Source organism: Ananas comosus, linkage group 16 (assembly GCF_001540865.1).
Source record: "Ananas comosus cultivar F153 linkage group 16, ASM154086v1, whole genome shotgun sequence".
NCBI lineage: Eukaryota > Viridiplantae > Streptophyta > Magnoliopsida > Poales > Bromeliaceae > Ananas > Ananas comosus.
This window is the reverse complement of record NC_033636.1, coordinates 224,867-238,241: the sequence shown is the minus strand read 5'-3', so window position 1 is coordinate 238,241 and position 13,375 is coordinate 224,867. Positions and strand designations below refer to the sequence as shown.

Here is a 13,375-nt window from a genome sequence, read left to right as displayed (position 1 = left end):
GTTTTTAGAAATTAAAATTTTTAAATTTTCGACATTAGCTTACTTTATGCTCCAACATTTCAAAATTTGTTCATTTTCACATGGGTCTACTATGGCGAGTTTGGAGTTTAAACGTGTAGAACAATCTAAATTTTTCAAATTTTGAAGAAAACTTTAAACAATCTTAGATCAAGGTCAGATCAACTTGATCTTGAATTAACACAGTCCTATGCTCAACATTTTAAAGATTAATTTAATTTAGCCGTCCATTTTGACATAATTTATTTATAAGTAAAGCATGATCGAAAAAAACTAAAAGTTTTTTCCCTAAGACAGTTATATACCTCCCAATCATATTTTACGGTGCTGGAATACGTTAATTTGAACATCTACAATCAGAAACAAACTACAGTACCGGAGTTCTGGTACTATAGCTAGTATGTACTCATTCTATATATACTATATATATAGTAGAGTTACTCTCTTATCGGAAGCATAAAGTGGTTCTTGCTTCCGATTTTTAACCCTTAGATGAACTCATTGTACATTCTAACCATTGGATTAATATTGATAACCAATGGAGACTCATCAACTACTAGGGACAATCAGCTAAGTGAATACATTTATCCCTAAACATAGAATTTTTGATCACAAGGCCTAAAAATCGGAAGCACTAACGTCCCTTATGCTTTCCGATAGCATAATAGGCTCTACACTTTTATAGTAATTTTATATTATATATATATATATAAATATAATTATATATTTATATATATATATATAAGTGTAGAGCTACTATGCTATCGGAAGCATAGAGTATCCGATGCTTATAACTTTTTGACCATTGGATCAAATATTATACTGTTGGGGGAAGCACCAGATCCTCTAATCTTCCGATAGAATAGTAGCTCTAAATAATGTTTAATGGTATGGATCATCGATTCGAAAGCTCTATCATCGAAAACAACTTATGAGTACGATGGCGATCGTACTCATAAGAGTATAGTAGCCGGACTCATATAAAGTAGGGCTAGTATACTCTTATGAGTATTGGGCCCTTCGTACTCATAAGTTGTTTTCGATGATGGGGCTTCCAAATCGACTATCCACTCCATTAAATATGATCTAGAGTATTTGAAACTTCTAAAAAATAAATTTTGTAATTTTTCGAAATCATAATAAAGTCCATCAAACGAGCATAAAATGAACGGTCAAAATCGAACGACGTCCTAAAAATGAATGATCGGATGCTTCAATTTAGGATCGGAGTTATTGAACTTTATCTAGGTAGTGAATAAAATTTTCTATCAAAAATTCAACCTATTTCAATTCTTTTACACCGTTAAACTAGCAAGTATCGCATACCGACTATTAAAAATTGTCAATTTTGTGAGCCTTTGATTGTAAGGTAAATGAAGTCGAAAAATTATGAAATTTGATTTCTAGAAGTTTTAAATGCTCTAAATAATGTTTACGGTATGGATCATCGATTCGAAAGCTCTATCATCGAAAACAATTTATGAGTACGAGGGCGATCGTACTTATAAGAGTATAGTAGCCGGACTCTATATATATATATATATATATATATATATATATACGAATCTCAAAGCACTCTCCACGTTCCACCTTTGTCTCTCTCTCTTATTCCAATTCCCAACTCCCAAATGTCCCACTCCCTCTCCAACGTCGCCTACAGGTATGAAACTCTCGATTCGCCTTCAAATTCCGAACTAATTTGGTCGATTTAGGGGTTAAAAATCGTACCTATTGGATCCAATGCAGCTGCGGATCGTGCGGATTCGACCTGTGTTTGAGCTCCTCGGATCGGAACACGGCGAGCATCGGATCGGCGAAGTATGGGAGGGCGATGAGGAAGGGGATCGTCGCCTTCTCCGCCATTAACGAGAGCAGGTTCGCGCGCGCGGAGGGGATCCGGTGCCGACCCTACTTCGAATCGAAGGGCTCGTGGGGGTTGTTCAGGCGGAGGACCGAGCTCCGGTGCCGCAAATGCGGGAGCTCGATCGGGTGCGCGTACGCGACGTTAGGGTGTGGATCGGAGAAGGGTGCGGTGTACTACATTAAGATCGGCGCGTTGCGACCTTCGTGTGGCGAAGACGACGATGGCGGATTCCTTGGTTCGCGTGATGCGAGGTAAGGTTTAAGGGAAAGCTTATGGTGGGGGGGAATAGTCCCGTGAATGTAAATTGTAAAGATTTTTTTTTTTTTTTTTTGACTGTGGAGAATTATTCCGTGCTTTGTTTGTAATTTTGTAGTCGAAAGTTCATGTACAAATGTTTGTTTCCAGCGTATCGTCGGTGTTCTCTCCTGCAAGTTATGTAATCGAATGCTAATCCATGATGTCGGAGATAAAGTCTCTTCTTGCTCGTTTACTAGTAAAGCGTTTGAGGCCCAGCTCCGTGATGTTGATCCATGGTGTCGAAGATCAAGTCCCTATTTGTGCGTTTACTAGTGAAGCGTTCGAGGCGCAGCTAAGTAGGGGCAAAAAATGATTCTTAATCCTGAACTGGAAAATATAAATATTTGAATTATAAGTTGCTGACTCGAAGGCGTTGTGATCTGTGACGGCGAATGCAGTAAAAGATACCTTAGTCTGTTTCCTTGCACCACAGGGAGAGCCCAAGAAGTTCATCACTTCATCATACTGGCGCCTCTTTTTTGAAAAAAGACCTGGTAATCCGCCGTCGTGTGTTTGAGATGCAAAGACGATTCTACTTGGTACAATTGTCATCTCGAACAGTTAACTATAAAATTTACACTTGAAGAAATGGTTATTAAGAATTTGCAGGTAAAACAGCTAATGATAGCTTATTNTATATATATATATATATTCGAGCTTTTCGAGCCTAATTCGAACGAGCCGAATAATATTCAAGCCCGGCTTGAAATAAATTTCGAGCCTTTTATTTTATTCAAGCTTGGCTCATTTAATTTCGAGTCGAGCTCGAGGGAGCCGAATATCGAGCCGAACACGAGTCGAACGCGAGCCGGCTCGCTCGTTTGCCAGCCCTAACTGCTGTGCTCTCAAGAGCACGGAGGCCTCCGTGCTCCTGAGCCGATTTCGATGATGAAATTTCCGAATCGACGATCGGCTCCGTTAGACTTGATCTAGTGTATTTGAAGTTTCTAGAAAATAATTTTTGCGATTTTTCGATATCATTTACCTAGCAATCGAAAGGATTTAAAATCAACAATTTTTAACGGCTGAAAATAAAAGTCCTTAAAAAAGTGGTGATATAGCACTAAAATTTTCGATCAGAAATATTGATCTTGTTGTAGATAGTATAAAGAATTTTGTATCAAAATTTCATCTGATTTGAATACTTCTACACCGTTAAACTTGAAAACGGCAGATATCAACCATTAAAAATTATTGATTTTGAATCCTTTCGATCACTAGGTAAATGATATCGAAAAATCGCAAAAATTATTTTCTAGAAAGTTCAAATACCCTAGATCAAGTCTAACGGAGCCGATCGTCGATTTGAAAATTCCATCATCGAAAACGGCTCAGGAGTACGGAGGCTTCCGTGCTCCTGAGAGCACAGCACCTGCTATTTATATAGTATATTGAGCAGGATGCCGTCAGGGGGGAAAACGGCCGGAGCTCGAGCTCTAAACGATCGATTGAAATTCTCGACATGCTATGATAATCAATAGTTTAATTTTTATAGAACTACCTAAATTGATGAACCATGTCCAATAGTTCAAATTACTAAAATAATTACAGAGAAATGTAGTCCAGGGTGACTGCTGACCTGGTGAGGGTCTGAGAAGGAGAGAGAGAGGAGATGAGAGCGGTTAGGGGGGGGGGGGGAGATTATGGGATTTGAGAATTTGGAATATTATCATGTTTTAGGGTTATGTGCAAACATGTTAAAGTCTGAAAGATAGAGTTATTGTATTAATTTAGAGTTTGCTCATTGCAGATTGTCTTGTTGGTTTATTTTACAGCCAACAATAATAGCCAAATTAAATTAAGCAAATTAAATAGTTTATTATAATATGATATAATATATTAATTAATATATATATATTATATAATATATAATATATATATATATATATTATATAATAATATGTGGCTCTGTATGCTTATGGAAAGACGGAGCGCTCGTGCTTCCACTTTGTTTTCAATGTTCGGACTGCGAATAGACGATGGCTCGTTAGATCTTGATGCTTAGAGTAATTCGAAGTATCTAGAAAATAAAATTTTGCGATTTTTTCGATATCATTTCTGCCTAGTGATCGAAGTGGCTCAAAATCAACAGCTGAAAATAAAAATCTTACAAAATATGATGATATGACATTAAAATTTTATATAAAATTATAATCTTATTTTATATGGTATAAAGAATTTCTATCAAAATTTCATGCGATTTGGAATTTTTTCTACATATCCGTTAACTTGCAACCGGCTCACACGGCATTAAAATTTATGATTTGAGCCCTCTTCGATCATTAGGCATATGATATCGGAAAAATAAAAAATTTATTTTTAGGTACTTCAAATACTCATAGATCAACTCTAACGGAGCGATCGTCGTTCGATCGAAAGTCCGAACATCGAAAACAAAGGGTAAGCAACGGAGGGGCTCCGGTTCCTATAAGCATGCCAGCCTACTATATATATATTATATATATATATATAATAATATTAGTTGACTGGGCACTATTAATAGCAAATCCTATGTTGCTACCAGTTTTTAGGCCCTTTGGATCAACTTTTTCTTATTTCTAAACCGATTGCTTAATATATAACCAGTGGGGACCACTAATCCCTAGGGAGACCATTCAAACATCTAACCGACTAATATCATTCCTGACGTCCTACAATTTTTAGTCAAGGGTTAAAAACTTAAAGCAAAAGAGCGTTTGCTAGTTAATAGTATTCCAGCCTAATATATATATATATAATATTATAATATATTATATATATATATATATATCGAGCTTTTTCGACCTAATTCGCACGGCCGAATAATATTCAGCCGCTTGAAAAAATTTCTGAAGCCTTTTAATTTATTACAGCTGGCTGCATATTAATTTCGAGTCGAGCTCGAGGGAGCGAATATCGAAGCCGAACACCGATCGAACGCGGAGAGCCGGCTGCTCGTTTGCCAGCCCTAATGTGTCTCTCAAAGCACGGAGCCTCCGTGTCAACTGACGATTCGATGATGAAATTCGAATCTGACCGATCGGCTACGTTGACTGATCTAGTGTAATTTGGAAGTTTCTAGAAAAAATTTTTGCGATTTTCGATAATCATTTACCTAGCAATTCGAAAGGATTTAAAATCAACAATTTTAACGGGCTGAAAATAAAAGTCCTTAATAAAAAGTGTGATATAGCACTAAAATTTTCGATACAGAAATATTGATCTTGTTGTTAGATAGTATAAAAATTTGTGTATCAAAATTTCATCTGATTTGAATACTTTCTACACCGTTAAATTTGAAAACCGCAGATTAATCACATTAAAAATTATTGATTTTGAATCCTTTCGATCACTAGGTAAATGATATCGAAAAATCGCAAAAATTATTTTTCTAGAAATTTAAATACTAGATCAAGTCTAACGGAGCCGATCGGTCGATTTGAAAATTTCTCATCGAAAACGCGCTCAGAGTAGGGGGCTCCGTGCTCCTGAGAGCACAGCACCTGCTATGTATAGATATATAGTATATATTAGTAGTATATTATAAGTAGGGCTCTGTTACTATTAAGAGCACATCAGTCCTTATGCTCTTAACTTATCTATGCACCCAATCAAGTTTTGATGGGATCGTTAGAAGAAGAGGAAAGAGATACTAGTTGAGTATACGTAACATGCATGTAACAATTTTTTCAATTTATTCTAAATAATATTAAATTTGCACATTAATATTATTTAAAATTTTATAATTTATAATTTGATATGTTATATTTTTTAAAAAATATTTGTAATATTCTATATATATTTTTTAATATACATTAAATATTTTTATATATTATTTGAGTTTCTAAATACTGTGTTTTAATAAAAAGCATAAATTTTAATTCATATTTATTCCAAATTTAAATTTATTTAATTTCAGAATGGGCGATTTCTGGTCGGCCATGAGGGTGTTCGACGAGATGGAGGAAAGGGACGTGGTGTCGTGGACCACTCTCATCGACGTGCACGCCGAGATGGGCGATTTGAAGGGAGCCCGTCGGGTATTGGATGAAATGCCTGAGAGAAATGAGGTCTCGTGGAGCACCATGATCGCGAGGTACGATCAGAACGGGCATCACAATGAAGCAATCGGCTTGTTCGGCCCGATGCTAGACGACGGCTGTAAGCCGAACATGTCTTGTCTCTCTAGCGTTCTTTGCGCTTCTGCCGCACTCGGGGATTTGCAATTTGGGACTCAGATCCACTCCCATGCTATAAAGATTGGCTTCGAGAGCAATGTGTTCGTCGCGAGCTCTCTAATCGACATGTATTGCAAGTGCGGCAAATCTGAAACCGGGCGCCTAATTTTTGACTCGCTCCCGCAAAAGAACGTAGTTTGCTGGAACTCGATGGTTGCGGGTTACAGCAGCGACGGACGGATAGAAGAAGCCGAGCAGCTGTTCGAGCTAATGCCTGCGAGAAATATCGCATCCTGGAATGCGATCATCTCCGGTTATGCACAAAACGAGCTTTTCGGCAACGCGGTGGAATTGTTCGATGCCATGTTGGCTTCAGGGCAGAGGCCGAGCCTAATGACCTTCTCTAGCGTTCTTCATGCTTGTGCTAACCTGTCTTCTCTAGAGAAAGGGAGAAGCGTTCACGCTAAGATCGTGAAGCTCGGAGTACAGCGTGAGGTTTTCATGGGGACGGCGCTCTCTGATATGTACGCCAAGTCGGGTGATATAGAGAGCTGTAAGCGAGTGTTCTCTAGGATGGCCGAAAAGAACGAGGTTTCGTGGACCGCAATGATCCAAGGGTTTGCGGACAATGGCTTGGCGAAGGAGTCTATACTCTTATTCGAGGAGATGACAAGTGCGGCGCAAATTTTACCGAACGAACAAACGTTTCTGTCGGTTCTTTTCGCTTGCTCTCACTGTGGCTTGGTGGATGAAGCTTTCCGTTATTTCGACTTGATGCAAAGGGAGTATGGCGTTTCGCCAAAAGAGAGGCATTATACTTGCATGGTCGATCTACTTGCTCGAGCCGGTCGCTTACGAGAGGCCGAAGAGTTCCTCCGTGCAATGCCGATCAAGCCAGAAGCCAATTCCTGGGCGGCCCTCTTGAGTGCTTGCGCCGTTTACGGTAACGAAGAGATAGGCGAGAGAGCGTCTACGGAGCTTCGTGAATTAGAAAAGGAGAACACGGCGGGCTACGTCTTGCTCTCGAACATGTACGCTTCTTGCCGGAAATGGAAAGATGCGGCTCAGGTGAGGAGACTGATGAAGGGGGCAGGGCTCAAGAAGGGCGGAGGGTGCAGTCGGGTTCAGATACGGGACGAATTCCATACATTCTTCTCTTGGGACGTAAAACACTTCGAGTCGTCACAGATCTACGAGGTTTTAGAGCTATTGATGTGGGAATTGACGGCGTAAACGGAAAAGATCTGCAGAGTGGAAGTAATTAGTTGAATTGATCCATTATTTCATTCCCTCATTTGTTCATGTTAGCAACTTAAAAGTGAGGGCCCTGTATCTATCTTCTGCTAAGATACCCTGATACAAACACTAAACTGATCACTTTTGTTGTTGTTAATGTTATCTTTTTCTGAATCGCTTGTCTTATAAGATAGCAAGTCATTTTCATAGGCTGACACTGCTGCTTGTAATGTGAGGAAAGGAAACTTTAGGAGAGTTTCCTCTGATCAGATTAGCTAGAAAAAAACTTGTATTTATGGTTAATGCATTTGTTTTTTTGCCTTAAGAGTTCCACAAGGTCTTCTGGAGTTGTTGAAATTTGTAAAGTTACTGGAGTTAAAAAGCTACAGTACTTCTAGAAATAAACATGACCATTTAGTTCCACGTCATTTTCAAAGTTGGGACATCCGAGTCGATGATCAGTACTTTAAACTTGACCTTGACAATTTGAACCTTCTAAATTTTTGAATTCTACGATGCCTTTTCGACATTTATTTACGTAGTATTCAAGTGATCTCTTATCCGCTAATATAAAGTAAATTTGAGATTACTTGCTTATCAGGCAAATAATATCATAAAATTATAAAATTTGGCTTGTAGGAAAGGGGTGAGAGCTCTTGAATTAACGAACCAATCCAAACTAATTTGGCAAAAAGATACTGTTGCGATGAGCGCATAAACAGGAACGATAAAAGGCGATCGCAAAGAAGACAAAAAAAACCACGAAAACGGTAAAATAAAGGGAACATAAAGATTTACATGAAAAATTCTTTATCAGGAAAAAATCACGGGCGAAAAGAAGAGAACTTCACTAAGAAAAAGAGGGTACAAAGTTTGTGAGTACAATATGCTGTATCGCGTCTAGGGCAAAAAGAAAAAAGAGATTTCTTAACCGGTTTCAATCCGATCCGTACTGCATGTAGAGGGCGGAGGCCCCCGCACCCCCCGTCCGACGTAAGTGGTCGGCTATGAGCTCGGGCTTATCGGTCTAAGCCCTTTACTATCCACCACAGACATTCAATTTTTCCTTCACATTTTTTTTTTCAAATTTGTCGCACCGCGAAACTGTTAACAGATGGGGGGCTCAAAATTGAATTCGATAACTAAATTTTGCGGCACATCTAACAGATAGATACGGTTTGACCGGTATTTCCGTTTAAAGTGTTTCGATTTGACCTAAAAGTTTGATTTTTGGTGTTCGGTTCGGTGTCTAACTTGAAATCCGAACCGACCAAATTAACCGATTAAATGAGACAAAATATTCTTTTGGGATAAAAATTGAATTACATATTGTTTTTTAAAATATTTTAAAATGTAAACTAAAATTTTCCATTTAGTCTAATAAAATTTCTACTATGATTTCTTTTCAATTCTTTAAATATAAATTAAATTTGAATATAAAGAATTTGGATTCTTTAAACCAACGAATATAAGTTATTGGCTATATTATAATTTTATTGAAGGTCCAATTTAGGGCATGTTTGGTTGCTCGTAAGTGAAACAATAAAAGTCGTATTTTAGCGAAGTGGGATTATTTTGATTATTTGGATTATAAAAGTAAACATGCAAGTGACTTTTGAAGAGTGTGAACCCGTGAAGTAGATTATAACTAAAATTCACTTTTTTGACTTCGGCAAAAAAAATTCCGAAGTCGATGAAAGTGGGCCGCCTACTCCACATGACTTACGAACCGCATCCAAAAACTTTTTTTCATACCATCTACAAAAAATAAAAAATAAAAAATAAAAAAAAACCACCCTATCTTAATAAAAAAAAAAACCAACATATCTTTTTTTTTAAAAAAAAAAAAACAAAGAAAGAGAGTGCCTTATTCCATACCATCTCCAAAAAAAAAAAAGAAAAAGAAACTACTCATCTAAAAAAAAATCATTTTATTTTTTTATTTTCTTATATAAAATCAAACAATAGAAGTCACAAAAATACACTCTTTCATTTTTTTGAAACCAAACACTTGAACTCAAAAATGACTTCTATAAAAGTTACTTTTGAAAAATAACTTTTTTCACTTCGATCACTTACGGACAACCAAACATGCCCTGAAAAGACCCAAACCGACCAAACTGGCCAAACTGAATCAAACAATTTTGGTTCGGCCGATTTTCAGTTTGGAGTACTAGTTCAGTTGATTCAGTTCAAAAAATAGTAAAATCGAAAAATGTGATTCGATCTATATATCATTCCACAATAACCGAGCGAACAGACCGAATACTCTCCCATATATAAAAAGTTCAAATAATCTAAATAAAATTTTATTGTACTGATCATCAATTCATAGATACACCACATATATTTAAAATTAAGGCAATTGCTTATATATATACTTCTGAAAAGCTTTCGAATTTTTTATTTATTCCTCTTAAAAGTTTAATATTAAAAATATCCTTCTAACATTTCAAGTTATTTCAAATATACTTATAGAGTTAAATTCTATCAATGAACTGTTACTATTTTATGCTTTCAAATATACTCTTTTATTTATCCTTAAGTTATGGACAAAATAAAAATTTCGACTGCTCTAGTAGAAATCTAATTACTTGTGCTTAACTAGAGATAACATAATAGGCACTAATAGTGGAGTTATTTTTGAATAAAAAATTAAAAAGTATATAAAATATTTTAGAAATTTGAGAAGTATATCAGGTGTTATCCGTTTTAAATTTATAATCTCAATTTGATTTAGCTATATATATGGAAATTGCAGCTAAAGTTAAGGCGAGGCCACGAACCATTCGTGGACGCACACGCCTCTAACATCGCAACACTCCCAACGACCCTAACGGTCACAACCCCTTTTTCTATATATTTTATTTATTTATTTATTTTATATTTATACTTGTAATTAACAACACCCTCATCCCTCTTCTTCCTAGCTCTTTGGCTCTCCCTCTCCCCCCTTCTCGATCCCCTCCACACCACACAAAAAGAAATAGCATGGCGCATTTTCGCCGCAGCACGCTGGTTCCGTTGATCCTCGCCGTCCTGGCGCTTGTTCCGGCGGGCGAGGCGCGGCGGCTGCACCGCGTGAGCCGCGCTTTCGACGCCGTGGGGCTCTGCCGGCAGACGCACTACGCCAAGCTCTGCCAGGCGCTGGCGGCTTCGACGGCGGTCAGCTCGCCGCAGTCGCTGGTGGAGGCGTCGGTCGAGAGGGCGGCGCTCAAGGCGGAGCACGCGCAGGCGGTGGCGGCCCAGCTGTCGGCTGCCCCGGGCGCCGAGAAGGTGCTGCAGAACGTCCTGCAGTCGTGCCGGGACAGCTACGGGTCGGCGGCGGACGCCCTGCAGAAGGCACTGCAGCTGGTGCGCGGCGGCGGGCGGGCCGCAGACATCAACAGCGAGCTCACGGCCGCCGGCACGTTCGTCGATACCTGCCAGGACTCGTTCGACGAGTTCCCGGACGTCGACGGCTCGCTCCTCACAAACGTGCAGACCAATCTCAGCAGGCTCGTCAGCAACAGCCTCAACCTCGCCGCCGCCTTACACTAACAAACTAGCAGTATATATATATATATATATATATATAGCAGCATGCATGCATGCATGCATGCATGCACTTGATCGATATATATATATTCGTGCTATATATATATATATATATATATATATATATAGAGCTGCATATGCATGGGTAATTATTTCTATGTACGAGGTCGATCGAGTTGTAATGAGTTAATAAAAGTGGAGTCGAGGGAGGAGAGGAAATTAAACCAATCTTAATTAATTAATTAATTAATTTCTCTAAGTTTTGAGGTTTGTTAATTTGAGCTCTAGCTATACTATATCTATTTATTGTTATCTACTATCTATTTATAATCCACAATCTAGATATATATTATATATTTAGAGAGAGAGAGAGATGGACTGGACTACTATTAGTAGCAAAATCCTATTATTGCTACCAGTTTTTTAGCCTTTGGATCAACTCTTTAATCGACTAATATCATCATGACCCTATAATTTTTCATTCAAGGGTTAAAAACTTGATAACAAAAAGAGGATTTTACTATTAATAGTATTCCAGCCTAATTCTATATATATATATATATATAAATATATATATATAGAGAGAGAGAGAGAGAGTGTCCGGCTATGGCGCTTGTAAAAGCACCAAGCATTTGGTGCTTGTAAATTTTTTACCGTTAGATCTCTGCCTTTAATCATTTTTATCCATTAGATTATACTATTCAACCAACCACCCACTCAACCCTAAGGGGCCCACATCATCCTAACCGCACATCAATTAATCCAAAGGCCAAAAACTTACAAGCACCAATAACTTGGTACTTTTAAAAGTATAGGAGCTCAATTATATATATATATATATAGTGCGGCTAGGATGCTTATGGAAGCACGGAGGGCTCTGTGCTTCCACTTTGTTTTCGATGTTCGGACTTTCGAATCGACGATCGGCTTCGTTAGACTTGATCTAGGGTATTTGAAGTATCTAGAAAATAAATTTTGCGATTTTTCAATATCATTTGCCTAGTGATCGAAGTGGCTCAAAATCAACGGCTGAAAATAAAAATCTTACAAAATATGATGATATGACATTAAAATTTTAGATCAAAGTTATTGATCTTGTTTTATATGGTATAAAGAATTTTCTATCAAAATTTCATGTGATTTGGATATTTCTACACCGTTAAACTTGCAACCGGCTCACCACGGCCATTAAAATTATTGATTTTGAGCCCCTTCGATCACTAGGCAAATGATATCGAAAAATCACAAAATTTATTTTCTAGGTACTTCAAATACTCTAGATCAACTCTAATGGAGCCGATCGTCGATTCAAAAGTCCAAACATCGAAAATAACTTAGAAGCACGGAGAGCTCCGTGCTTCCATAAGCATACCAGCCCTCTCTCTCTCTCTCTCTCTCTCTCTCTCTCTCTCTCTCTCTCTCTCTCTCTCTATATATATATATATATATATAGAGGGCTACTATGCTCTCAAAAGCACCATGAAAGTTGTGCTTTTGAGCTTTTATCCATTGAATGGAGAGATGTGAGGTTGAGATGGTGGTGGTAGGTGGTGATAGGTGGAATAGTGTTTGATCTAAAAGTTATTAATAATCAAGGAGTAGATCCAAAGACTTAAAACTTAAAAGCACCAGGAGATGGTGCTTCTAAAACTATTATAGCTCAACTCTCTCTCTCTCTATATATAGAGGGAAAGTTGAGCTAGAATACTTTCAAAAGCACCAAGGGAGTGGTGCTTTGAATTTTTAACTATTAGATGGAGGGCTAGATGTAGGGTTGAGATGATGGTGATAGGTGGTGGTAGGTGGAATAGTGTTTGATTCAAGGAGTATTAGTAATTAAGGAATAGATCCAAGGGCTAGAAACTTATAAGCACCAAGAGATTGGTGCTTCTAAAAGTATTATAGCTCAATTATATATATATATATATATATATATATATCTGAAAAAAAAATATAAGGAAGTATATGTACAAAAACCCATTAAAAAAACTCAACATTGAGGAAACTATTTTCATGAACTACATGAAATCACAATAGTGTCCTTAGAAAACTAACTAACTTTACAGTCGTCGTGTATCTAATTAGCATCTAGTTCAACTTACTTTACGGTCATAGAGTAAACTTAACAAGCATTAAATTTACTTGATGCAAATAAACAACAGGATCAAGCTAGCTTCTACTTTAGAAATTTCAGAGGCCAAAAATCATTAAAAAATTACTTCAAATTGAATCATGCACTCACCTTGAGCAGCTCCGCCTCCAAAAC

At 37.6% G+C, this 13,375-nt stretch overlaps 3 protein-coding genes across 3 annotated transcripts; all 3 read left to right on the top strand.

The window, feature by feature from the left end:
• On the top strand, positions 1,568-2,291 carry LOC109722012 (uncharacterized protein At4g08330, chloroplastic-like). Its single transcript, XM_020249853.1, has 2 exons — positions 1,568-1,678; positions 1,765-2,291. The coding sequence occupies exons 1-2, from the start codon at positions 1,647-1,649 to the stop codon at positions 2,135-2,137; spliced, it is 405 nt and encodes a 134-aa protein (XP_020105442.1). The 5' UTR covers positions 1,568-1,646; the 3' UTR covers positions 2,138-2,291.
• LOC109721977 (pentatricopeptide repeat-containing protein At2g13600-like) lies at positions 6,079-7,897 on the top strand. The gene has a single exon (XM_020249814.1). The coding sequence runs from the start codon at positions 6,079-6,081 to the stop codon at positions 7,567-7,569; it is 1,491 nt and encodes a 496-aa protein (XP_020105403.1). The 3' UTR covers positions 7,570-7,897.
• Positions 10,481-11,185, top strand: LOC109722541. The gene has a single exon (XM_020250632.1). It carries the CDS (start codon positions 10,564-10,566, stop codon positions 11,110-11,112), a length of 549 nt encoding a protein of 182 aa, XP_020106221.1. The 5' UTR covers positions 10,481-10,563; the 3' UTR covers positions 11,113-11,185.